A 25,464-nucleotide genomic window follows, 5' to 3' on the forward strand; every position below is an offset into this window, starting at 1 on the left:
ATCCTGTAGGTGCTGTGTGATTGCACTTAGGATGATCTGCTCCGTAACCTTGCCAGGCACTGAGGTCAGGCTGACGGGCCTGTAGTTTCCCGGGTCCTCCTTCCGGCCCTTTTTGTGGATTGGCGTGACATTCGCCAACTTCCAGTCATCTGGGACCTCCCCAGTGAGCCAGGACTGTTGGTAGATGATGGAGAGTTGCTTGGTGAGCTCTTCTGCCAACTCTCTCATCACCCTTGGGTGGATCCCATCTGGTCCCATACACTTGTGGGGGTCCAAGCGGCTCAGCAAGTCGCTGCTTCCTCCTGGATTACAGGGGGGCTATTCAGATTCTTATCTCTTTCTACAAGCTCCAGAAGCCAGCTGTCCTCAGGACAACCTGTCTTACTGTTGAAAACCGAGGTAAAGAAGGTGTTAAATACCTCAGCCTTTTCCTCATCTTTGATAACTATATTCCCGCCCATGTCCAATAAAGAATTTCCCTTCATGCTAAAATAATCTGGTTAAGCCTCTCTCTTGGTGTACCCCAGTCACAATACTTTCTCCCTAGTTACAAAAAAAACTTATACTAAAAATTTCTCTCCTCTACCAACAGCCGTTTTCACCTCCAAATTTCCTGAAATAATCCGATTTCAGCCATTCACCCAGACTACCAATGGCGGACATTTTCTAGTACTTTATCTGTGTGAAAGTTGAATACCTATAGTTTTACAAAATTATCATCTTTATCTTACCTATCTGCACAGCTGTTACATTTTACCATACTCAGAACAGCTCCCATGAGGAAGAACATCAGAATGGGATCCAGCAGAATATATTGTGACAAAGTAATACAGCCTGTATCTGCAGAGAGACACACAACAATGTCAAAAAGGCTTGCAGATCCAAAGCGAATCTAAGATTGTGGGAAGTCAGTTTCCTGAGCATAGTCAAGACAAGGAGAAGGAGAGAAATTCTAGAAACAGAAGGAGATAAGAAAATTTCAACTTTTACTTGGGAAAAAAATGGAAAAAAACCCAACAGAACCAAAAAACAGGCAGTACAACAGTATCTGTGAAACACCATTTGGAAAGTGCTGATAACATATTCAAATGGAGAGCATTACAGACAGCAACGATCTACCGAGGGCACTAGCATTGTGCCAGAGCACGCTACAGGAGAAGTCATCTTTCAAACTGTACCTATAAGAAATGAATATTACTTGGGTATTTTAAGTCTCCATGCCTTAATATCTGTGTGCCCCCACAAAACCCCAATTTGGGTAACTCTGTTTGCAATGTTAATTTCTCCATTTGGCTCAATTCAACAAGGAACTTTATCCATTTCTTACTGTGAACTCTTCTGTAGTAACGCAGAGGCTGTTAAATATCTCTATAATTCATATAATTCATAGGGGAGACATCACTAGTGCGCAAAATCATTCCTGACCATACATCTTACAAAAATTCTTAAAATTGAGGTGAAATGTAGTCTAATGCTGTGGTTATGCAAATAACAGAAGTAGCTATGAACTAAACAAGACTGTAATATTCTCAAGAGGATCACCAGTTAAAAAGCCTCATATATGCATATATTAAGTGAAATTATTTTGCCTTTGAGAAGGTCTCTCATTAACTCAAATATCCAGTGATTAGATAACACATGATAATCCAGAAATTAAGTTATCTGAACAGTCAGGTTACTCAATTTTCCTGTAGCAGAAACACCTACCAAAAATAAGGATGAAAGCTGTGAGTAAGGCTGCTGGCAGTGACTTTGACAGTTCCAACACTGTGAGGTAGGCAAAGGGAACCAGGCAGGAGCCAAGGAACGCACAAAACTGCAGGAAAAGAAGATCATGGGAGAAGTTATAACCCTTCATAAGATGAACAAGTGCTCACACCCCTTCCTTTCCTTCATCTTCCACACCTACCAACAACAGGAGGTGTCACAGTCGCTGAACTGAGTCACTAAGAATATTGGACAAAAGCCAACTGAACAAAGACACTGTTCAGAGGACAGACACTTACTCTGCTTGTAGAGGTGTCAGGAACAACAGTCAGTCACCCTCTTGCTAGACTACGTTAGATATTCATAAAAAGATTGGTCAAGTAAATGTACTACACATCAACTATACTCCACTTATTTTAACAAGATACTAGAATATGAAATCTAAGAACAAAATACACCTGCACCTTATGTCTTTACCAGACCAGATTCACCTCCCTTACACAAATGAGACCAAGGATAGTTGAAGGAGAATGAACAGAAATCAAAAGAAAAGCAAGCAGTACAAATTGCTAGAAACTAAACCAAGATTTACTCTTCTTTCTAGGTACTAACAATTGGACATTGTTTCTTCTTTTGGCTTGTCTTATCTGCTGTCAGTTATATGGCTCTTGGTCTTCCTAGACAGCAGTACAGCCAGGGTTTCAGATGAATACAAGTCTAAATTCTGCCCCCCTGTTGCAGGCTCCATCAGTTTACTCAGCTCCCTAGTGGTGTCAAACTGCAGGTGATAGTGGATGATCCTGGCTTTTTGACATCCTTGGCTCCCCAGCAGAGCAGCCAGGCACAATGAAGTGACAGAACCCCAAGTTCAGCAACATTTGCTTGGCAGAACAGGCAAGATATCTGTCCCACACAGGAGTGTAGTCTCACTGACTAGCAGCAAGAGTTGGCCTCAATAATCACCTTAATTTCTTACCCGAACTCTCACAGCCAGGCATTGACTTATTCACAAAAGAACCACTGACACTTTTCTAAGGAGCTTAAAGACAGGTCTCCAGGCTAAAGAGACCTCGACCCGATCCAGGAGAGCTGTTCTTATGACATAAACCTCTGCATTGAAAAGCACAGGAAAGTTAATCAGCTCAATACTAGCCTGCAGAACCTTACCCCTCTCATTCCCATGTAGTTGTGCTGCTCATATCGGTCCCCTGGCTTTTGGAAAGGAAATGTACCATCATATCCACTAAGGTAGCCAGCAAGTCCAATCAGCATCTGAAGAGGAAAGGTGAAAAAAAAACTGGTCAGGGAATTTGCACTGGAGGAAAAAGCACCGAAGCCAGCAGCAGGTAAAATTTTTATAGAAGCCAAGACTGATCCAGAGGACAACTACTTAATTCAGACATATCATCCAAACAAGAGTTTATGTATAGATAACATATGCAAACACATTGCTCTTTGTCTAAAGGCAAAATCAGGACAATTTTGGCTATGGACTATGACTGCATGCTAAAGAGAAATAGCAGGTGTGGGATTGAGCAGGGACAATTCTGTCTCTCTAGAATCTCCCATAGCTCCCTATCCCTTTAGGTTCAGAAGACTCAGTCTGAAAGGAAGATAACCTTGTCGAGGCAGTAGGAGTGCATCTTCATCAGCACTACACACTGTTGCTAAAACAAGTCAGAATAGAAAATCAGAGCTCTCAGGGTCCTTTGTGGTAGGCATCTCACTCGCACACAGGTTATCACAAGCTGTTTGTTTCCTTTCAAATGTAGGCTGCTATGACATAACCCCTCCAAGCCATAACTACCACACTGATTTTTTTAATTTCAAGCCTTTCAAATACCCAATGTACAATACCATAGTTTTCCCTTATTTGAAGTATTTTTGTAAAGACAAGAAGTTGCAAGTTGAGGTTGTGGATAGAGAATGCAAATTATCATGATGCCCAACAACAGGAAAGACAATGGAGTTTATCACAACCTTCGTCCAGAAGGCAAGAATAGACTTTTATTGGCCCACTCCTGTGGTTTCTAAAATATGTAACAGAAAAGCAGTTTACCTTCCCCAAAGGAGGGTGGACATCAAAGAAGAAAGTCCGATTAATGTAGTAACTTCCCATCTTCCCAAAATGAGTTTCATCCCAACTGGAAAAAAAAACCAACAAAACACAAACAAAACAAAACTTAACAATAACCAATATTCTATAATGCTGAAGACAGTAAAAAAAAAATCCAGGAAAGTCTTTTCATCTTTTCATCATACAGAGGGTTACTGCCACACATTCAATACAGATGATGCATTACATTTACTGGGAAATACTTAAGTCATTCTAGGATGGGCCCTTTTTTTAAAGTTTGATATCAGCACTCCAGAATCTCTAGTCTGCCTTCTGATTCCAGGCTGACCTCCGAGATGTTAAGAAGTCAGCCTGACGCCCACAGTCCCACAAAACCGCCTCTCCAGGACCCTCTGCAGCACGTCCCGAGAGCGGCGGCGAGGAGCGGGCTGGCCAGAGAGAGCAGCGCTTCCCTGGGGTCCTCCCTGCCAGGGTCCCGTCCCGCCATCTGTCTGGGATAAACACGGGGCTCTCCCAAGCCGGGCAAGGCCGGGGCGCAGGCTGGGTGTCAGGGCCAACCCCGCCGCAATCCGCCGGCTGCTCCCGGAGGAGCGGACACGGACAACGGACACGGACACGCACTCCGCACCCCGGGGGCTCGGGCACTGCCCGCCACGGGGGGAACGCACGCCCCGCCCGGCCCGTACCAGACGTTGCGGCGGCTCCGGCAGGCGGTTGAAGCGGGAGGCGAAGCTGAGGTGACAAGGGCCAGCGCGGCCGGGCGGGCGGAGACCGGCGGAGCGGTGGGGCGGCCCGGCCGCCCCGGCCCCCCCGGCCCCCGCGGGCTCCCCTGGCGCGGGCTGGCCACAGGATCCGCCGCGCGCGGACCGCGCCGGGAGCGGCGCATCCTGGGCACGACTGCAGGGCGGGCATCCGCGGGCACGCCGGGGGATTTATCCGGGATGCAGTCCCGGCTGCCGCCGAGTCTGAGCGGAGCCGGACGGGAATGAGCGCCGTCGCCGCCAAGGTACGCGGCGCTGGCTCCGCGCTCTCCCTGCGGAGCGGAGCGTCCCCGCCGGGCGGGAGGGGAGCGGGGACGATGGCGGCGCCAGAGCTGGAGGGAGCGGGCTTGGGGCTCGGTTCGCTCGCAGGGATCGCGGCCGCAATCGGCTTCTGGTGCCCTGGCTCCCCGGAAAGGCCGCCATGGCGATTCCCGGGAGGACTGCTGCCCCGGTGTCTCTGTCTCAGTGGAGAGCAAGGAATTTGCTGAATAAAACTAATGCTTCTCAAAGCATTGGTGTTTACTTATCGTAGTTTATCCACGTGCGCTGTTAACACCAAGGCCTGCCGCAGAGACACTGAGAGTTTAGGAGCAAAGCTGTTGTTTCTGCTTGTACCTTTACATTTGAACCCAGCAGAATACAAGGGGTGCCTTTCAGACACCGAGGTTTCCCCTACACCAGCCCCCAAGGAGCAGTGTATGTGTGCAGCCTGCTTGTTGTCATGGGTCTCAGGAAAGAGGTGAAAGGCTTTGCCTTCCCAAGTGCACCCCGAATATAGCCTAGAAAGAGGTGGTATCCAGAGCAGACCATACTGAAGTAGACAGGCATGGAAACCTGAGAACTCGACACATAGTTTGGGGTATTTCTTCCAACTTCCACAACAGTGAAATGCATTTCCCAGACTTTAACTCTCAACGGGTATTTAAGCCCAAACTTTCCTCACAGATGCTGGAAATGAAAACAGAACCAAAACAGAAATCTCAGTAGACATCAAGCAAATGTTGTTCTCCTTCTACCATCCCAGTTCCAGCCAGTCTAATGTGCAGCTTATGGGGCTTGTACCCCATGGGGTTTTAAATGCAGGCACTTCTTTTTTCATACTTCCCTGGCCCGTGCTCAGCTTTTCCTCTGAGAAAGATACAGTGTCACTGTGGGACCTGTCCACTGAGGACAAAACACTCCTACTGTCTCTAATCTTTACTTAGATGATTGTTTTTGCCTGTGATCTGCCCTGCTGCTGGGAGCAAAGCAGCATGAACTCAAGAGACCAGTCCAGACCCCAGCCTCTGGGCACACAGTTATTAGCTGAATGACAGGTTGTTTTCCATGTTCCTTTTGGTGAAATCCCCCAAGGGCCTTGAAATTATAAAGCAAGGCAATTAGGCTAGTACACTTTATTCCAAATAATAGCACAGGCTGCAAAAACAAAAAAGAACTGTAGAGAGGATCAGAAGAAATGTCTCTACCAGAGTCCGAAATAGATGTGGTGAAGGACATAAATTTCTGAGCCAAAAAATCATTTGCAAGGTCCTCAGGAAAAATAACTAAAAATACTATGTCATGAATGCTGTATATCTCTCTTCTGAAGCCACAGTTTCTGTTTCTTTCCCTGCAACCCGGCAGGCTAGACATATGGGGGAAAAAAAAAAAGCATAGCTGAGATTTCTAATACCCTGATCCCAGAAGCAGAGAATTTAAGAAAATCAGGAAATACTCTGTCCACTAAAATGTTGCCAATACTGCCATCATTTCCCTCCTCACTTATAAACCATTTTCCAGTAAATTTGGCTAGAGTAATTTAATCAAAGACATACCTCATTTAAACTTATTTGAACCAATCTAAACTGTAAGAGAAGCATCAGGGTTACAAAGAGGACTGGATCTTCAGTGTCTCTCTGGTTTTCTGTTGACAGACTCTCATTGGGCAAATCCCTGCTTTCTTCTGCCTTACTACCAGTATCTGGAATAATTTCTATGCATTCTGGGAGAGCAGAGATGCAGAGAGATCCCTGGCATGCCATGGGATCTATGGAAGGAAGGAGAGACATGATTACAGGTTTATTTAGAGACATACATGAATACCAGTTTCCTGTGTGGAAAGAAAAGACCGTTACACAAAAAAGCAATCTTTGTATTTTGCACAAAGTTGGTCTGGGAGCAGAATAGTAGCTTCTCCTAGTCCTGCAATGTAGAAAACCCTCTGCACTGGCTGGCACTGACAGCAGAAGGGCTCCAGGAGCATCCTAAGGGACCTCCCTGCAAAGGCAGCCCGTGTTCCTGGAGCTTGCAGTCATTCCCAGAGCTTGCAGTCATTCCCTAATGAAATGGAAATTCTGCATGTGGCTTTTCTTTCTTTGTTTTGTTCCCCAGGGACATATTTCTGCATTGGCAGCTGCTGACAGCCTGAGAGGCTCTCTAGATATCTTATTTATGGATGAAATGCTAGGGAAATAAAGATAGTTCCTAAATGTGCTTCCAAGCTTAAATCTGGTTAATAGTTCTGGTATTGGGGCTGGGAGGAGGTGAGGGCAGTGATTCAGGATGAAATCTGATTGGCTGTTTTTTGTGTCCTTGGCACAGAGTTGGGGGCATAGTCCTTTCCTCATTGGTTTTAGGAGAAAAGCCTTCCCCCATCCCAGCTGAGTTAAAAGGGAAAACAAAGGGGTTTTTTTTATTTCCTGGAGTAGACTGCACACACTGACCATGGCATCTGAAAAGGTGAGAGCTTGAACAGGGTGGAAGCATCCGAGAAATGTGCCTTGGTGCTATAGTTCATGTAGAGATGAATTGTCTGTCCTCATGGCCTTCATCTCAAACAGCAGAAGCTCTTCTTGTTTGGAAAGAGGCCGTGCCCTTCCCCGTGAGGCTGAAAAAGCTGTTTCATGCCATGCAAATATCCAGTGCAGGTGGTTGGCACAATCAGTGGAATTGGTTTCAGAAATCTAAGATGGTATAGAAGATACCAACATCAGATAGGGACTTCAAAAAGGGAAACTTCAAAGGGAATAATTTTAAGGTCACTTGTGCATTGCTGGAAACATCAGGTGCAACTAAATTATTAGAGTCTTTATCATGTCTATTTCATGTATTTATCATGAAAGACAGTGATGCCCAAATCAGGAACAACCACTTTCAGAAAGGAGTCCTCTCTTTCCCAAACATTGCTCTTCCCTGTCTTACAGTTCCTGAAATACCTTCTGCTCATGCATTCTTCTCCTTACAGTACTCTGGTGTTCCCAGCATATAACCATTCTATCTGTCCTTCTCTTCTCAGCCGATACTTTATAGCTATTTCCGAAGTTCCTGCTCTTGGAGAGTGCGAATTGGTAAGACCCAGTGTTGAGATCTCTTTTTTTTTTTTTTCCTCTCAGTGGTATTGCAGTATCCTCCCCTTCACCAACTCGATTAATCAATCACCTATTAAGAGAGAGGTCAGCAAACATGAACTGGAACAGTGAGGCATTTTCCCAGGGGGAGGGAAGGGAACACCACAGCTTACCTGGAGCAAGTGGGATGGAGGGGAACAGATAAGAGGCCTTCATGATATTGCCTCAGACTCTGGTATGCCCAGGTCTTGAGAGCTAAGCAAGGCTGGGAACAGCCCCTACTTGTACTGAGACAGCAGTGTTTTGCAGGTGAGCACGTGGTCCCTTGCCCTCTGTAAGACAAGTCAGGAAGGGCTGTGCTGCAAAGAGTGGCAAAACTTGTTTTGAAAAATGCAGTGGTTTTGCCAGGACTGATCTTTAGTGCTTTGATCCATCACTTCCAAGAGCACTGTCTTCTCAGTGGACTCAGACCACCCTCCTTGAGGGATATGGTCTTTTTTTAAAATGGAGATGGTAACATGTCGGGAGTGGGAAATCATGAATTTTATGTCTTGTTTATAGTGTATTATATTATCTTTTCATGTATTACGCCTTATTTGTGATGTATGTAAAACCTGTGTTCTTACTGGTTGATTTTTGGTGCATTACCATGTATGGTTATGTTTTCCTTTATAGTCATAATTTACATGCCCCACCTTAACTCCACCTTTTGTTCCAGAACCTTCCCTACCCTACCATATATAAGGCGGAGGCCATTTTATGTTGGAGCTTTTTTGCTTATAATCCTTGCCTGTTCGGTTCAGTTCCTCTTCAGTAAAGCCTTCTAGCCTTTTCACTCACGAAGTTGTGGATCTGGCTTTCTCCTTTGTGACTTCCACAAATGGCGCTCAAGCAGAGGGCACAACTAGAAGGTCTCTGAAGTTCAAAGAACTCGCCTGCTCCCCTTGAAGAAAAACTGCAACGAGACTGAACTCCAACACTCGCCACAGCTGAATAGCAAATCAGATCAGAACACCTAACTCGGAGAGGTGAGCAACAACAAAATTATCTTTTACCTTAAGTACCCCCTTTTACTCGTCCTAGAAAATTAATATCAAAATGGAATCCCAGCTAAAGACGAATCGGAGTTATATTATTATCTAAAAATTTAATCAAGAATCATGGACATTCTCAAATAAAAATATAGACCCAGTCCCAGAAACGTTAAACTGTCAAGAGTGGGACAAAATTGGCAAAATTTTGTGGATGGCAAGTAATAATGGAGATAAGAAAGCTTCGAAATCTCTGATAGCATGGACATTAATCCTTAATATATTACAACTAAAAAACCAGGAAGAAAAACGAGAATCACAATTTGAAATAATGGAAAATAAAAATCCAAGTCCGTGTAATGCTTTCCCAGATGACTCACAAAGTAAAAATCAAAATGGAGTCATCTTTAGTCCCTCACAAAAAGGCGGGCTTTTTACAGACACACAAGATGGCAAGCTTGACACTAGTTCTCAAAATAGCGTTAAGATCACTACTGCGTGGAACCCTTCGCAAAATGGCGCCCCTGCTAACTCCCAAGATGGCATTTTAACTACACAAACATCACCTAACACCATGGCAACGCCTGTCCCTAGTAAGACCCTAACGACGCCCATTTTCGGCAACCCTCCGGTGACATCATCTTCTGGGGTGACTGACATAAACATCAGTCAAGGTGGCGACGCCCATGGCACTTCCAGCCTGCTAAAAATAAACACCCACCAAGATAGCAGCGTCCATGAAAATCATATTACTACTTTAACCCCTATGATAAAAACCAATAAGCAGCGTGCAGAATCCAACCTAGCCATCATCAATTCTTCTCATCAATTCTTCAAAAAAAGTGGAAAACATCATGAAGATAAACAAACTATTATAGAATCAGAAAATACATCTACCAATGTGTTAGAAGATAAAATGTTTTATATTTCTAATGTATGTTCACTAGTAGAAAGTAGTGAATTTTATAATCAGGAAATAGCAACCATCTTCAAGTCAGAGTTTAAAACATATGCATTGGGAAAAAATGAATCTGATACAAAAGAAAAGAATCAAGGTATAGTAACAACAACATACAATACACAAGGCATACAAGACTCAAACCTCCAACCAAAGGAAACAATAACATCCATAGACACAGTGAAGCAAGCACAACTCACAGAAGTATTGAAGAAGGAGGTGAGAGCCATACTGATATCTGCCAAGGAGGGCTTAACGCCAGCAGAGCTGGAAGAGCAGTACATAACCATGATCCACAAACCACTGCCCCTCAAAGACCTAGGCTTCCAGTCCACCCTAGAGCTGGTGACACACATGCCTGAAGTTGTCCAAGTTTATTCTTATAAGAATGGCACTGTTATCCTCAAAGCCATTGTAGATGACACCGCCAAAAACATTGCCAAAACAGTTGCCTGTCAAAAGGGAAGAACATGCAAGAGAACTCCTCTGAATGTAAATGCTACTTCTCCCTCTAAAAGCTTTAGAAATCCACAGCGTTCCCCTTACACAACATCTCAAAGACCCAAAAACCAAAAGACTGAACAAATTGTTATAATTACAAGCACAGTCCCCGACAATCAAGGACTGTTATATGTAGAAGAAATGGCATATCATGATGATTATGGAAATCTCTACCAACGAATCAAACAAAAACATTTATGAAGTGTGAGTGTAGCAGCTGCTTTTTTAGTTTGATTTTGAAAATGAATATGTTCTCATATATTTTAATAAGTATTTCTTATTTACCTTCATGTGTTATTTTTGTTTAATAATGATTTACTTTATTATTAATATATTTATTGAGTTTTATTATTAAAGAAAAAAGAATAACATCACAACGAAGAAGATAACAACTGAAGAAAACAAGGACTGCCTACAAATTTCTGCAACAACTGAACAAGTTACGTAACTGAAAACAACCATTTAACCTTTAGAATGAGTGTGTTCTCATGCATTTTAATGAATATTTCTTATATAATTTTATATATTGTTTTAATATTTTGATAATTGATTACCTGATTTATACTGAAATGTTATTGTTAACACCTTTATTAAGTTTATTATTCAAGTTTCTACAGCAATTGAAACAAACAACATACAAAAAATACAAGAAGTAAGAAACACAAAAGAAACAGGGAGACCAGGCCATGCACATCAAAATCCCTTGTAAGAAGTCTGACGAAAAATGTAGTCCACGGAACTGAAAGTGGCGTTTAATCTGACTTTTACAAGGTTTAACATTAATGTAGTAGTTGATAATGTATACCTTGTCAGTAAAAAGAAAAAAGGGGGAGTAGAGATAATAAAGATAAATGACACCTGAGTAACAGTTTTATAACAAAAAATGTTTTTGCATTCCTGACAATTTTTGGTTTCATATATTAATTACTTTTTTATTATAAGTATATATTTACTTTGAAATATAGAAAAAATGTCAACTTACAGGAATAATTACTTACATACTTGAACTTATACACTGAAACTAATTATATGATTTAAACATATGGTTTATTTTTCAATTCATACAAATGTTTATAGTTGGTTAAACTCCACAAATAATCAACTTCTTGAGGTGAATGCAATAGTGTGTTTGTGTGAATGAAGGAGGCCTCCATGAATGTTTTGTGTGAGAGTATGAATGTGTGGAAACTTGAAAAACCTCAAAATGATAAAGTTCTTTCTTATCCGTTTATAAGCTCGGGCTAAGGTTAAAAAGTTAACAAGTTTACATTTTTGTCCTTTATCGTTAAGTTGGAAATCTCACAAACTTAGTTTTGCACTGTATTGAACTTCTGTTGTTAGTATAATGAGAAGTTCAAGGGCGAGTATTCTTTGGCCAGAGAGCTCGAGGGGAATGCTCGGGGCTCGAACCCCCCATAACAGTTCCCTAGCCCAAGTCGAGAGGGAGGCGAGGTAAGGGCTAGGCGAGGTACTGAAAAGTCCTCCGACAGTGCATTACCCACCATACAACCTTAAGTTGGAGTGGACAAGCAAGTGAACAGTCTCGTGACCTGGCTAGGACTAGCTTAGCTGGTAGAGCAGGAGACACTGGTCCTTGGGGCAGAGGCAACCGACATCCTCGGGGTGGAGGCAACCCTTATTGCCTTTGGGTTGAGCTACCCAAAAAGCTCAGGTAAACTTTATTTTGGAGGTTTCTCTTTTTATAATTTTTATATAGGGCTTAACATATTATTTCATTAATATCATCTATTTCAAAGTTACTTATTGTCTCTTAAAAGTTTAACAAAAATTCTTTTATCTCCTTCCGTATTACAAATTAACATTTTATCCCATGTTTAGCTTGAAGCTCTTTATTGCTGAAATCCCTCTAAATTACAAATAATTTATATAATCAGTTCTATCTTTATTAAAATAAAGAAAAAGGAAGATATGTTGGGAGTGGGAAATTGTGAATTTTGTGTCTTGTTTATAATGTATATTTTCATGTATTATGCCTTATTTGTGATGTATGTAAAACCTGTGTTCTTATTGGTTGATTTTTGGTGCATTACCATGTATGGTTATGTTTTCCTTTATAGTCATAATTTACATGCCCCACCTTAACTCCACCTTTTGTTCCAGAACCTTCCCTACCCTACCATATATAAGGTGGAGGCCATTTTATGTTGGAGCTTTTTTGCTTACAATCCTTGCCTGTTCAGTTCAGTTCCTCTTCAATAAAGCCTTCTAGCCTTTTCACCCACAAAGTTGTGGATCTGGCTTTCTCCTTTGCGCCTTCCACAGTAACATTTCCCTGAATCCATTACCAGTGAAAATAGTCGCACTCTACCTGTCTGAAGCTGTACACTCTGCTCTCCCTAGCACTGGCTCTGAAAGGGATTTCCTATGACCTGGTGCCAGTGAACCTCGTGAAGGATGGAGGACAGCAGGTAAGGATAGAGATACCATTGCTGTCTCCAAGGGTACTGAACTCTTAAACATCTGTGACTGAATTCAGAATGCTGAAGATCTTTTGCTCTTGCTTACTGTAATATGACTGAACATATCTGGTGCATAGACTTCTGAGAAGCTGCACGGCACTTTAAACACAGACACAACCTCATTCAATTAGCACCAGAAAGCGTGTGTGTGTCAGGGTGCATGTGTCCAAAAGATGCTAAATGATATTGCAGGGGGCTGCAAAGGGCCTGCCAAAGGAAGGGGTGGATTGGTAGAACTCTTCACGAGAACTTACTCGGGGGTCCCTAGGAGGGAGTTGTGCCCTAGTAATACCACCAGCTCAATGTGCCAGTATGGGCTAAGGCGGAGTTGGAGAACTAGAACAGTAATGCCAACACTGATGCAGGACCACCCATCCTGGGCATTGCAGTGATGGCTTATCAAGCGATAAGGCAGTCTGGCCCTGGATGCAGTGATCCCTGAGCCCCAGTGAGAGCTTGCTATAGGTTAATAGTATAGCATAACTTACTGAAAATATTAATATTGCAGTAGAGAGAAAAAACAGGTAAAAAAATGTTTAGTAACTGAGTTCTAGGGTAAGAAAAGAGAAAGAAGGATTTCTTATTGCTGTAAAGTAAGCTCAGGTTTGTTTCCACAGTTTTCCGCTGAATTCGAGGCACTGAATCCAATGAAGCAAGTCCCAGCCTTGAAAATTGATGGCATCACCCTTTCTCAGTCGGTGAGTTACCAGCCTCACCCCTGTTAATCATTCACTCCTGCCTGCTGCCCCATGTGGAGGGGATGGCTTTGCCTTATCTTTTCCCCCAAAGCTCTCATCTGTGCATTGGAAAAGAGATGGCATTTATGATAAACAATCCCACTTGGGAACAGAAGTAGCACATAGTGTTTGCTGGGAAGCTGCTGTCAAGGATTTGAGTTCAGTTACAGTTTGGTTCATAACTCTGCCTTTCACTGAGCAATTTCTAGTCTAACTTAGATGGCTGTGCCAGGATTTGCCTGAAATTACAGCTAGACTAAATGACAACAGGTCACAAGCAGACATCAGAGAGGATATTCTGTTCCCTGTGCTGGTTACAAATTTCATTCAAAAGCTGTTGTATCCTCTTGGATCAGCTCCTCTTTCCAGGTGTTCAGGATGTGAACTTTTCCTTGGCTCTTCAGTAACCTCCCATTATCTCTCTGTTCACTACAGCTAGCTATAATTCATTACCTCGAAGAGACACGGCCTAACCCCAGACTCCTGCCCCAAGATCCAAAGAAGAGAGCCCAAGTCAGAATGATTGCTGATCACATTGTCTCAGGCATTCAACCACTCCAGGTACTGCCTTGTCAGACCTATGCAAATGAAAAAATCAGAAAGGATTTCCATCTCTGAAATTCTCAGTCTGTTTAAATTGTTGCCAGCCAACAGGGTGGCAGAACTTCAGACTTGTGAGTTAGCAGATGATATCTGTGCTTAGCCTGTGCTTGATCTGCCAGTGGCAACAACAGTACAGTATTTCCAACACAGAAAATCCTATAACATCCCAGGGCTCTTTCCAGAAACAGCTGAACCCATGTGGTTTTACTGCTGGGTCTAGGACATTAGAAGAAGAAGAGAATTGAGCAATCCAAAGGCAGAGGCAAAGGGATTCCCTGGGATCTGTTACGGAAGGACAGTGCCAAGAAAAAGATACAGCGAGGTGCATGATACAATGATGGTGAGGTCAGGGCTGACCCAATCCACTGAGCTCAGGCTAGGGGTTCAGGCTTGGCAACTCTTATCTTTCCTCTCCTCCCCCAGATGACACAGTGGACAAGATCCATCCAGCAACAGTCATCTAACCTAGAGGTTGCTTTGCCTTTGCAGAACCTGAATGTCCTGAAACAAATAGGGGAGAGAAAAATGGAATGGGCTCAGAATTGTATTGCATCTGGCTTTCAAGGTACATCCGACATCTAAAATTATCAGCATTTTGACTGACCTTACAAACTGCTGCACCACTGGCATCCTACTTGACTTTTCAAGCAGAACAACAGAAGCTTCTAGGCCAGTGTGCTGTGGTCCTGCCCTGCCACAGAGACAGTGCTCTTCCTGCCCAGAGTCCCTTGCCCAGGACTGGTAGTTTTCCAGGGTCTCAGAGGAAAGATGCTGCCCATAGGGCACTACCACTGCTGCACATGGAAGAGGGGAAGTCTGGGGCCATCCTGCACACAGCAGCTGATTCACTCTGAAGCATGAGGGCTCACAGCAATTCTTTCCATCCAGCTGCTCCCAAGCTAGTGCCTTTTGCTTTAAAGTTCTATCTATATATACATATATATATATGTATTTGCTTTTGTAATCAGACAACGGATATCTGATGGCAAACTCCAACAATGTCTAGCAAGTAGCAGAGTATTTTTTTACCTCTTTAGAGGTAAGGTGCTTTTTGTTTCTTCAAAACCATTTCTCCCATGTGCTGCAATGACAGGCCCCCTTCACTTCTGGACAGACACAAACTGACTGAACCTTTGCATTTCTCCCCTCTCCTTTCACATATTTCTACATTATCCTCTTAGTATTTCACCTGCATTGTCTGAAGCAACTGAAATCACCCTGGGTCCAAAAAACCTGAAGGACCCTAAAGACTCCCATAACTAAGCCGTTGTAAGATTCCTGTTCCTTCTAGTTTCTGTCCCAAATTGGTCCTTTTTCATACTCTGTTCATGGTCAAAATGCCCTTGTTCATAATTATCAGTCTAAAATGTCTTTGGTGTCCTCTTCAAGTGAATTTCCAATGCCTCACTCCAGTGTACCACCTCTCTTGACAGCACTGGAGCAGATTCTACAGCACACTGCTGGACGCTACTGTGTGGGGGATGAAGTAAGTATCTGAGAGAGTGTTGTGTACCATTACAGAACTGAAAATGCCAGTATCTTCCCTAAAATAGGAAAGAAAATTAGTTGAGGAGACAGAGCACAACCCCATCCTGTGCCTGAAGTTACATGCAGTGCCTTCACCATAAGAAAAAACAGCTGCATGGATCCTACTTAGGCCATTACTGAGTGACAAAGAGTTACGGAGATATTTACTTGTCCCTGCCTATAACCTGCTGATGGCCAGATTCTGCAGCTGTATCTAGGATCAGGCTGTTAGTAGACAATGTGGAAACAGATGATATATATTTCATCTTTAAGAGATCTGCAGTTAAAAGTGTAGTCACAGGGGCAAATCTTGGCTTAAGAAACATGGGTTCAGTTCTTACCTCTGTTCTGTGAAATCTTTAACCAACTTGTATTTTTCTGCTCTGATTCTCCAGTTTTAACATGGACAGATTTCACAGAGCTCACATACAAGCTGTTCTTACCCTTACCAAACTAGAGGCAGCTCAGGCTTCTTCCATTTAGTAGTTCTGCTTGGCAGGCAAATGGATCTTTCTTATAAAAGCTGAGGGAAAAAGGAAGGCTCCTGCAATATCCTGTGATGCAGAGAATTGTCTAGTAGCAGCCTTATGGAACCCTTGGAGGGCAAAGGCTACTTAGGAGATATAATCTTGGAGAATAATGTGTTCTCTGAGAAGGACCCAGGACTTTGTGACCTGGGAAGTGGGGTAGGGGCAGCTGCCTCTGTGCAGGTAGGCAGCTGGCAGTCTTGTCCTTGAGTCTTCTTTTCAGGTTGCAAGTCTCTGAGCCTGTGTGCAGAGGCCCTATCACATATCAAGTCTTGACATTGGCAGGAGCTGCTTGATACTCCTGCAGTGCAAACAAGCAATATTTACTCATCTTTTCCCAGCCATGCAAACGCCACTCTCCCTCCATCATGTCCCTCTGCAGCTTGCCAGCAGACCTGTTTGCTCAGAGGCAGTTGCCATAGAAGCAGTGTCCTTCAGGCTAGCATGATCGGCTGGTAATTAAAAAACAAAACAAAAAACCCAAACAAACAAACAAAAACCACCAAAAAACCCTAAAGGCTGATGGCTTCTTCTACTAGTGACTGCTATGAAGTTCTTTTCCTTGTACTGTTGTTGCATTATTTAATGCTGGATTAAATAATTAGATTGCCATGACAACTCCTCTGTACTGGCTGATAAAATAATGTCTATCCTGCTCTTGAAGCCTGCCACCGCTGTGAAGTGTGATGGAACAGGCTCTGAGTTACTGTAACCCCTTTTTTCTGCTACATTTGTAGGTTTCCATGGCTGATCTGTGCTTGGTGCCTCAAGTTGCCAATGCTGAAAGGTAATTAAGGATAAACTTGAGGCGTTCTTCAAGGGCACCTACTCTTTGTGCTGGGCTGTCAGACCTTGCCTTCTGCTGCTCCTTGTGTCTGTTAGAAAGTATCCATTCTGCCTGCCCTATCCAGTTTTGGTTCTTCTCTCCATGAATTATCCTATGTAATAAATATTGTCTCTTTTTGAAGCTCTTAGAAATAAGGAGCAGTGCTCTCTTCTCAGAGGGCCCTGGGGGGAAACATGATCTATGACCTTAGAAAAGCTGAGGTTGCCCACACTCCACGTTCTCTCTCCCTGTTTGCCTTATATTTAGACAGCACACAGGAGGAAAAGATTCATCTATATTTATTTAAAGCATTAAACACATACAAGTAATGGCTGCATGATTCCCAGGAAAAGCAGAGTGCCTCCTTACCTGTGCTGCACATTATATAAAAGCCTGGTAAAGATCACAGAATCACAGAATCGTTGGGGTTGGAAGGGAATTCTGGAGGTCATCTAGTCCAACAACTCGCCTGCTAAAGCAAGTTCACCTAGAGCAAGTGGCACAGGATTGCATCCAGGTAGGTTTTGAGTATCTCTAGAGAAGGAGACTTCACAGCCTCTCCAGGAACTAATTAACCTTTCTAGCATTTTAAACCTACGAGGACAAATCTTTATTGTTATTGTAAATGACTGTGAGATTCTCCCATACTGGGCAGGCATAGCATACTGCTCTGTCCTTCTGCTCACTGCTGTACTGGCTGTCCAACTCTTAGTACTTCATCAATTCTTTTCCTTTTGCAGATTCAAAGTGGACATGGGTCCATATCCCACAATAACCAGAATAAATAAAGCTCTCTTGGAGTTAGAGGCCTTCAAAGTAAGCCATCCATGCCGGCAGCCAGATACCCCTGCAGAGCTGCGAGCTTGAAGCCCTTCTACTCATTAAATCTAGTCAGCTGGAGTGACAAAGAAGACAACCCCTACAGTCTGAGTAGGACTTCAGTGCCAGCGGGAAGCCCTAGTACTATTGTCTCCCATTCATCTGGGTGGGAAGAAGGACAGAGGACCTCCAAGGAGCCTGGATAACTAAGAGGAGTATGCCTGTGCTGGAATGCTTACAGCTACTAGTTTTTTCTATCTAATCTATCTCCATGAAGCAGATTAAAGCAGAAGCATCTATAATTATCATAAGTTCCCTTTGTATGGCTTTGGGTTGGGGAATGTGGCCACAAACAATTGTGAGGCATTGAGCCAATTCTGGACTCCCCATAGGTGCAGCTTCTTTCTACCATCTACAGAAAGAGCATCAAGGAATCAGTGTATAGACTGTGCTTGTCCTTGGAGCTGCCTCAGAGCTATGGCATAGTCATCAGTGCCATGGATATAAACAGTAAGAGTTAGTCTCTGATGGAAGACAGCTTAATCCTAACCTTTGTTGGGTCTCACAGATCTTGAAAGAGCTAAGTCAGCAACTCTGCCACCCCTTGCACATAAGAGAATTACTGCCTGGGACAGAGGACTTGTACCTATTCCTTATGTAGCAGCAGTCGCACAGAATTTATCATAAAGGTCTGTCTAGAGAAACACTAAATGATTGTGCCATAGTCAGCAAGGCAAAAACAGCTTTCTCCCATACACTGAAAATTATATTCCTTTTCCCTCAAACACTGTTCCAGGTGTTTTCCTAGTTTTCAGCTGCAGACTGTTGCCTAAGGGAATCCCATTCAGGTTCCCTTGAAACCAGAATCATACTTTCACTATGAAAACTTTCCAAGTGGCAGGAGTAAATCCCATTCCACTCATCCCAAATGAAACGAAACACCTGAGTCACCTTCAGAGTTGAAAGCACTCCAGGAACTCCAGCCCAAAAACCTGTAGGGCAAGAAGGGAAAACCAGATCTTTTTGTCTGTGTTCCTGTGGAGGCTTAGATCAGATCTCACTGAATGTTTTGGCACCCGAGCCCAAGTACCAAGACATCCATAGGGGATGGAATTTCTGCCAGTCTGATACTGTATATCAGCTACCCTAAGAGAACAATACCCACAGCCTTCCGAAAGATGTTACAAACCTCCAGTCTCTTGTGCCAAGGTGGCATTCACCTACATACAGACACATGGACCACAACATTGCTTGGGCTCATTTATTGCCATCCATGTCTGCATTTAGGCTGGTGAAGAGCCCTTGCTGTTCAGGCTCATTCTGAGTATTCTGCATTATCCTAGGTCCAGCTTGATCTTGACTGTGCTGTTGTAAAAGGTTCCTGCACAGTTGGAGCCCCCAAAGACCAACACCGTGTGCAGGCTGTGCTCCTCTTTCTTCTCCTTGTCCACATCTATTAGGTGGGTGGGAGTCAGGTCAAGCAATGTGTGGCCAGCTCGAGGCACAGAGCAGAGGTCATGGTGGATCACTGTGCTCCATGAAAGAGTATCTGAAGTAGAAAGGAGCTATCAATACTGACAAACCCACTCCTAGTGCAAGGGATGAAACAAATGGACCAGACTAGGTGTTCCGGAACGCCACTGCAGCCCCACAGTCACCTTCAGCTATGGAAACAGGGCAGGAGAGTCACTTACCTAGGTGGAAGACAAAGGCATCATGCAGGGCTCCCATGGCATTGCAGCCTCCACTGATCAGAACCTTCTGGTCTGAAACAGCCAGAGCTGCATGGAAACTGCAACCAAAGCAAAGCAAAGGTGACTACAGCAGCACCTGAAGGGGTAGTCTCAGTCAGAGCAATGGGCAGAGATGGGCAGACTTCAGTAGAAGGTTGGGGGCTAAGCTGCAGAAAGAAAGTTAAATTCTGCTTCTCTTCTAACCTGACTTGCTGAATAACCCTAAAAGAGCTGCCTCTGCAGATCAGGCCATGATCAGGCCTGAAGAGCACCTCATTCTTTCAGAAGGACCTATCAAAAGTCCTGTGTTTTGCTCTAGTAGGGGGAGATAGCAGGCTAGATGGGCTTTGCCCTGATTTAGGTAATTGTTCTAATGGGCAATTGTGTCCCATTAGGTCCAGCATAGTCCTGGTACAGGAGGTTCTTCCTCTCTGTGTGCTACGGTACCTCTCCAAGTACTGAGGAGACCAAACAATACAGTGCACTAGCACACAGCAGAAAGGTTACCCTAGCCTGAAAGGCAGATTGCCGGGGAGACTGAGGGGTCTGTACACCCCAGCACCATAGGGGCACCAACAAGGACAGGAATTCCTAGTCCCACAGAAGAGGAGTCACTGTATTTTGACTACTGGGACAGAGATATGCAACGGGGTCTGATCACCAGCACTGTTTAAACCTGGCTTCAAGGAGAAAGGACAGAGGAAGAAAATAGATCCTGGTCTGCAATACAATCTTACCAACGTGCAGAAGGCTGTCCTGCGAGTAGGGGGACTGGTGTGTACTCCATGAAACCTGACAGCCAGAGAAAAGGCAGGTGAAATGTCCAAAAAGTTCAGCCTCATAACTAGACAAAAACTTCAATGCTTTGCCACATCAGCAACCTGCTTTCTCTATTACCCAGCTGCTTCAAAAAAAGCAGTCTTGTTTTTCTCTATTCCCTCCTCTATCACCCCAGAAAGGTGGGGGTTTGTTTTGGTGGGAGGTTTTTTTGGTTTGTTGTTGTTTTGGGGGGGTTGTTGTTTTTTTTTTCCCTTCTTTTTTTTAACGCCATAGTTCTTCCATCTCCATTGTCTAGTCAGGAGCTTTTACACTGTTATTGCTGCCTTCCCACTGAGCATGCCTCACCCCCCAGTCCCTGTCTTAGGACGGACCTTCCCAAGGCAGCCAAGACTTTCTTACCCAGATCCAGAATGTGCATGTCACTGAGGTAAAGAGAAGTCCTCCGACCCCCAAAAATCAGCAGCTTGTTTTTCAGTAGAGTAGCTGAATGCCTGGGCAGAGGGAAAGCAAGTGAATAAAACATATTCAGTAAGTTCCCAAAACTTCCATTTTAGCCTTGGCTTCTTCTCTTGAGGTGCCACAGCTTCAGTCTACACCTGCCTCTACCCATAGCCCTGCAGCCCAAGGACACAATCTCATCAGGATTTATGACAGACAGTACTGAGAGTCACATTGCTCAAAACATAGCCCTATTTTAAGGACTAAACGGTGGAGAACAATCACCTAATATTTTAGGAATAACACTGATGGGGGAGGGAAGGTGACCAGAGGTTTCCTGCTCTTTTTCTGAGGGCTAGAATTAAAGCACTCTCACCCAAACCTAGGCAGAGGCTTCTCCCCTTCTGAGATGGGCTGATACCAAATTTCATGCTCTGGATTGAAGACATAGAGCACATTGCTGCAGGGTCCAACTGCCAGTGATGCCTTTTTGGGGAAAGTTCCTCCAAAAACAAAGAGTTCCTTTTGGTAGATAATTGCACTGTGGTAGGTGAGCACTGGTATCCTCCCTTTAGCCTGGAAAAAGTTCAACATATGCTTATGACAAGAAGCACATTATTTGCTGCATGACCCATAGGAAAGGGGCAATGAGTTTGACAAGTCTCAGCTTCCACTTTGTTGGCTCCCCAGCCAGATCTTTGCTGCACAAGTAGACAGTACATTCTCTGCATACTTTGCACCACCAGAATGCTCTGATAAGAGAAGGAAGTCAATCTCCCACACCACCTTCCTCAGAAGATGACATGGAAGAAAGATCTCATCCAGGCTTACTCTGTAAAAGCCATCTTGTACCTTAGCCCAGAAAAGGACAGATAGTCCCTTGCCAACAGGTTCTTCTCAGAATTCTGCTGTACTCAGAGCAGTCCTTGGTTTGAGAAGACCAGCTCTTCACCTCAGCATCTGGTGCTACTCTCAATGGCACCATATAAAATGAGAGACCATTTCCCTCTACTGCTTGTACCTCCCACCCGTGAGCCTGGCCAGACACAGCAACCATTTTTTCACCCTGCTTCGTTCATTGTAGGCACAGCTCCTGATTTCTGTCATGCTTGTGGCTTTTCAACATAGCCTTCTTTTATCTATCAAACCCAACTAAGCATCTCAGATAACCTGCAACAACAGTGGACCAAGGCTACTGGAATAAGGACACAGGCACATTGATTGCCACATTCAGGCAGAACCTGCCACCCTTCCTGTGCTTTTGTCTGGGAAGAGATGCAGTACTCACAGCCACGAGGAGCCATTTCCAGGTGACCGTGTCCAGAATGTAAATGCTGCTGTAGTCTTTGTCCTCCCTTATGCCCCCAAAGATGTAGATACGCTTGGTGTCAGGGTCATAGGTAGCTGTGTGACCATGCAAGCATGATGGCATGGTGTTTTGTAGCTGGAAATCCACTGGAAGCCACAAATCACTGTCTGTGGGAGCAACATCAGAGATGGTGTGGGAGTTCAGTGATGCTCTTGATTTATCTAGATTTTAAAAATATGCCCTAAAATCTTTACTCAAAACCTTTGCTCCCTTTGTCTCCTCCTCTCCTTTGATTCAGGGCTAGAGGGAACTCTTACAGAATTCCTCCTGTATAAGGAATAAAGGGGAATAGCAAGGTGAAAGAAAGGACCAGTGAGGTGCAGAAAGACACAATGCACTGGAGTCGTACCTCAACTTCACTAGTTACCATGCACAGACTGCAAACTGCTTTTACCCCTTAAAATTCCCCCAACTCTATCTGGAAGTTATACCTTAGCTCCTAGAGGTCTCTCACATACAACCCCAGAGCCTCACATGGCACTCCATGCTGTCAGCTCAGCCTGGTGACCGCACTAGATGTGACACCTTTGCTGTCCCCTCCATATGCACAGACCCCCAAGTGCCCCCTCCCATTTTCATGAATTGTCCTTGAGCCCCCCTCATTGACTTTGACAGCCCTCAAGTCCCCACCAATTTCCAGCTTCCAGAGCACATCCTTGCAGGACTGCTGATCGACACCTTCTCCACCAATCAGAACAGCTGTCCCCAGGTCACTGAGGCACATGGCATGGCACCACCGAGGGCTGGGACTGCCTGAGGAGAGGAGAGCACAGGGCTGTGAGCAGAGTGATATAAGACACCCTCAGCTGCCTTCCTTTCTGGGGAGAACAAGACAGCTGAATGCTTAGAGGGAAGAAGTGGGAAGGCAAGGGCCTCAGTCCCTTCACTCTGCAGTGGCAAAGGACATAGCTCCCTGAGGAACCTTTTCAGTTGGCTCAGGGGAATAACTGCTGTACTAGGAGAGACGTTGTGAGCAGAGTAGCTGGATGTAGGATGCATACAAGGCTTCCACCTCAGACAGGCTTGGATGTCCGTTGATTATACATCCCCAGAAGTGATATCCCAGTTGTGCTATCCCTTGTGTTACTCCTAGCAACGGAAGGCTACCCAGGGACAGCTTGTTAGTGCCCAAGATAGAACAATCAGAAGCCTGGAGCTGCTTCCAGAGATATTCCTCGTGCTGCTCTGTTCCTCCTCCTTTGCTCTCCCAGGCTTCTGCAGTTGGCTGAGCAAGCTAAATCAAAGTCTATTCCACATCTTACCCTTTTCCTCAAAGCGCTATGCACCCAGAGGTGTTCCTGAGATTCAGAGGGGCTACAGAAGCATATTGGAGAGCCTGACAGTACTGGAAGCACCTATACTGATGGCAGTTGCATGGAGAGGAACAGTACATACACACAATGTACTTATTGCCCTTGATCACTGGGGAGATACAGGGCAAAGCATGAGAGGCTTTTGACGTTAAAGGGAAGGACTAGCATCACCGAGTGACTGAAGAGACAAACTGCAATAGGAACCAAATCCTCACCTTGCAACTCCTTCACAGTCAGATCTGCAGAGGGAACACAGAGATGGCCTCATAAAGAAAACAGACAGCAGACATATCATGAAATCGTCACAGTTTAAGAGCCCTTTGATCTTCCTTTTTCCAACCCCCAGCACAAAACTACCTCACTGCAACAAACAAGGTGCGAAATAAAGAATCATGAAGAAAGTCTTATCAGAAGAAATCCCCAAAACAGGTAAGAGTAGGGGACACTTCCTTCGACTGCCATCATGCTGTCACCATTGCATTTTACCCCTGTGATGGAAACTCACTTCCCCCTTCTCATACTGCCTGCAGCGTAAGGATGGAGCTATATTTGCTTTTGTGAGAAGCAAGCCAAGTCCCAATAAGTCATTTCACATGGGTACCACTGAGTAATTGTCCAGTTTTTACAAGTAAACTTGGTCACACCCTAGAGCTGACTTGGAATTCACACTCCAGAAGCCTAAGGTTTTGTTTCCAAACCCTTTGGCAGTTATCTGCTCACTACTGAAAAGTCAGTACAATTATGCTAATTATATATATATTCCTTTTCATATTCTCTATACTGTAATAATAAGCAATGTCTTTTATGGACCAAGTGGCATGCTCTTAGTAGGGGAACAAACAGACTAATGGAGATGTTACAGGATGTCATATTAGGTAACTTTCCTGTGCCTCAATTTACTCTTCTGTAACACAAGGCTAATGATATTCGCCTTCATTTATAAAACTTTTTTACTTGTATGAAGTGATAGGCATATTGTGTCATGGTACAAAGTGTTGATGCTAGGAATATCCCGTGTTTTATTTCTGGCCTTTTCCTGACAGGCAAAAATTCATCAGTTGATCCAGGAATAAAGAGCATTCTCAGCATTTGCAAGCCAACACAGACAAGCCCCTCATGCCTTGGAGGTATAAAGAGAAGTGGGGTGGGAAGTTGCAGCCCAGCAGCATTGACTGATCATTCAGACAAGACCTGCAGAATAAAGCTAGAAGCTACCATAATTACCTTCTTCATCAAGATCTCTCTCAGATGCTGTGGGTTCAAATAAAACTTTCCTGGGCTTCTTGGAGTGGACTCTTGGTGGTCCTTGGACAGGACTATTTCTCCAGGTCTCATTGGATTTCACCTTGCCAGATGGTGGCCTCAGGGCATAGGGCACTACCAGGGCCCTCAGTGGTGCATGGACATCCTTCCTCCCAGGCCTGGATCCTCTAGCAGCCACCTCTGAGCTCTGGCTCTTAACCTGTGACAAGAGTCCCAATGAAATCAGCTCTGAAGACCTGAGGCTACTGTGAATTGTCTGTTACTGGGCCAGAGATTAGTTTCACATGGTGCTTGTTTTCAGGCTCATCCTCCCATTGAGTCCTAAGGGCCAGCATGCCAACAGTATCAGCTGCCAAACAGATGCTGAGCAATGCAGCTAACTGCTGCTGTGTGCTGCGGTCCACTTCTAGGCTGCTGGGCACAGCTGAACAAGGCAACTGGAAGGGCAAAAAGGCCCTCTGTGCCAGTAGTAAACAGGCTGTACAATCATCCCACCAAGCACCGTTAAATTCAACCTTTCCAAAGGCACTTCAACGAAGAATACATCTTTCTCTAGCACAAGTGAATCTTTGGCTCCAAAACTTTCTTAGCAATGTCTAACCAAAAGAGTAGCAACAAATGTCTCTGCTAGACATCAAGTGAATGGCCACTGGCGAGGGGGAAAGTTACTAAGGAGAGGGTGAAATAA

At 44.3% G+C, this 25,464-nt stretch overlaps 3 protein-coding genes across 10 annotated transcripts in view; 1 reads left to right on the plus strand and 2 right to left on the minus strand.

Annotated features, from left to right (window-relative positions):
• POMT2 (protein O-mannosyltransferase 2) overlaps nucleotides 1-3,853 on the minus strand; it is a 29,122-nt gene extending 25,269 nt beyond the window's left edge. For 2 of the 3 annotated variants that reach the window (XM_029964201.1, XM_029964200.1), the window contains exons 1-4: nucleotides 3,767-3,853; nucleotides 2,875-2,979; nucleotides 1,708-1,816; nucleotides 732-840 (exon numbers count right to left, since the gene is read on the minus strand). In XM_029964201.1, the coding sequence (XP_029820061.1) occupies nucleotides 732-840; nucleotides 1,708-1,816; nucleotides 2,875-2,979; nucleotides 3,767-3,826 (383 nt within the window). In that variant the 5' untranslated portion in view covers nucleotides 3,827-3,853. Of the gene's footprint in view, nucleotides 1-731; nucleotides 841-1,707; nucleotides 1,817-2,874; nucleotides 2,980-3,766 lie in introns of those variants that run through there. The other variant, XM_018082793.1, reaches the window with a different exon arrangement.
• A 901-nt stretch (nucleotides 3,854-4,754) lies between these two features.
• GSTZ1 (glutathione S-transferase zeta 1) lies at nucleotides 4,755-18,182 on the plus strand. Of its 6 annotated transcripts, none has more exons than XM_018082740.2 (9): nucleotides 4,755-4,790; nucleotides 7,820-7,871; nucleotides 12,723-12,790; nucleotides 13,459-13,539; nucleotides 14,014-14,139; nucleotides 14,671-14,746; nucleotides 15,615-15,667; nucleotides 16,973-17,022; nucleotides 17,802-18,182. In XM_018082740.2, the coding sequence occupies exons 1-9, from the start codon at nucleotides 4,770-4,772 to the stop codon at nucleotides 17,926-17,928; spliced, it is 654 nt and encodes a 217-aa protein (XP_017938229.1). In that variant the 5' UTR covers nucleotides 4,755-4,769; the 3' UTR covers nucleotides 17,929-18,182. The 6 variants fall into 6 exon arrangements, with proteins under 6 accessions (XP_017938229.1, XP_017938231.1, XP_017938230.1 ...); XM_008924951.2 differs by lacking the exon at nucleotides 4,755-4,790 and adding an exon at nucleotides 7,132-7,263; XM_018082744.1 differs by lacking the exon at nucleotides 4,755-4,790 and adding an exon at nucleotides 7,249-7,263 and having other exon boundaries at nucleotides 12,671-12,790.
• Nucleotides 17,992-25,024, minus strand: LOC103758741 (acyl-CoA-binding domain-containing protein 4). The gene is made up of 9 exons (XM_018082738.2): nucleotides 24,738-25,024; nucleotides 23,729-23,752; nucleotides 22,831-22,953; nucleotides 22,120-22,307; nucleotides 21,208-21,407; nucleotides 20,793-20,884; nucleotides 20,351-20,405; nucleotides 19,575-19,672; nucleotides 17,992-19,429 (listed from the first exon to the last, which is right to left on the minus strand). Exons 3-9 carry the CDS (start codon nucleotides 22,922-22,924, stop codon nucleotides 19,215-19,217), a joined length of 942 nt encoding a protein of 313 aa, XP_017938227.1. The 5' UTR covers nucleotides 22,925-22,953; nucleotides 23,729-23,752; nucleotides 24,738-25,024; the 3' UTR covers nucleotides 17,992-19,214.
• Between the last annotated feature and the right edge of the window lie 440 nt (nucleotides 25,025-25,464).

Source organism: Manacus vitellinus, unplaced genomic scaffold (genome assembly GCF_001715985.3).
Source record: "Manacus vitellinus isolate BGI_N305 unplaced genomic scaffold, ASM171598v3 scaffold_6_pilon, whole genome shotgun sequence".
NCBI lineage: Eukaryota > Metazoa > Chordata > Aves > Passeriformes > Pipridae > Manacus > Manacus vitellinus.

Coding starts and splice junctions, on each gene's coding strand:
- GSTZ1 (XM_018082740.2), top strand. CDS start 4,770: ATGAGCGCCGTCGCCGCCAAG. Junction 4,791..7,819: donor TGAGCGCCGTCGCCGCCAAG/GTACGCGGCGCT, acceptor TTCTCTTCTCAG/CCGATACTTTATAGCTATTT. Junction 15,668..16,972: donor GCTACTGTGTGGGGGATGAA/GTAAGTATCTGA, acceptor CTACATTTGTAG/GTTTCCATGGCTGATCTGTG.
- LOC103758741 (XM_018082738.2), bottom strand. CDS start 22,924: ATGTGCCTCAGTGACCTGGGGACAGCTGTTCTGATTGGTGGAGAAGGT. Junction 20,885..21,207: donor AAGCCTCTGCCTAGGTTTGG/GTGAGAGTGCTT, acceptor CCCTCTGCCCAG/GCATTCAGCTACTCTACTGA. Junction 19,430..19,574: donor TGCCTTTGTCTTCCACCTAG/GTAAGTGACTCT, acceptor TTTCTACTTCAG/ATACTCTTTCATGGAGCACA.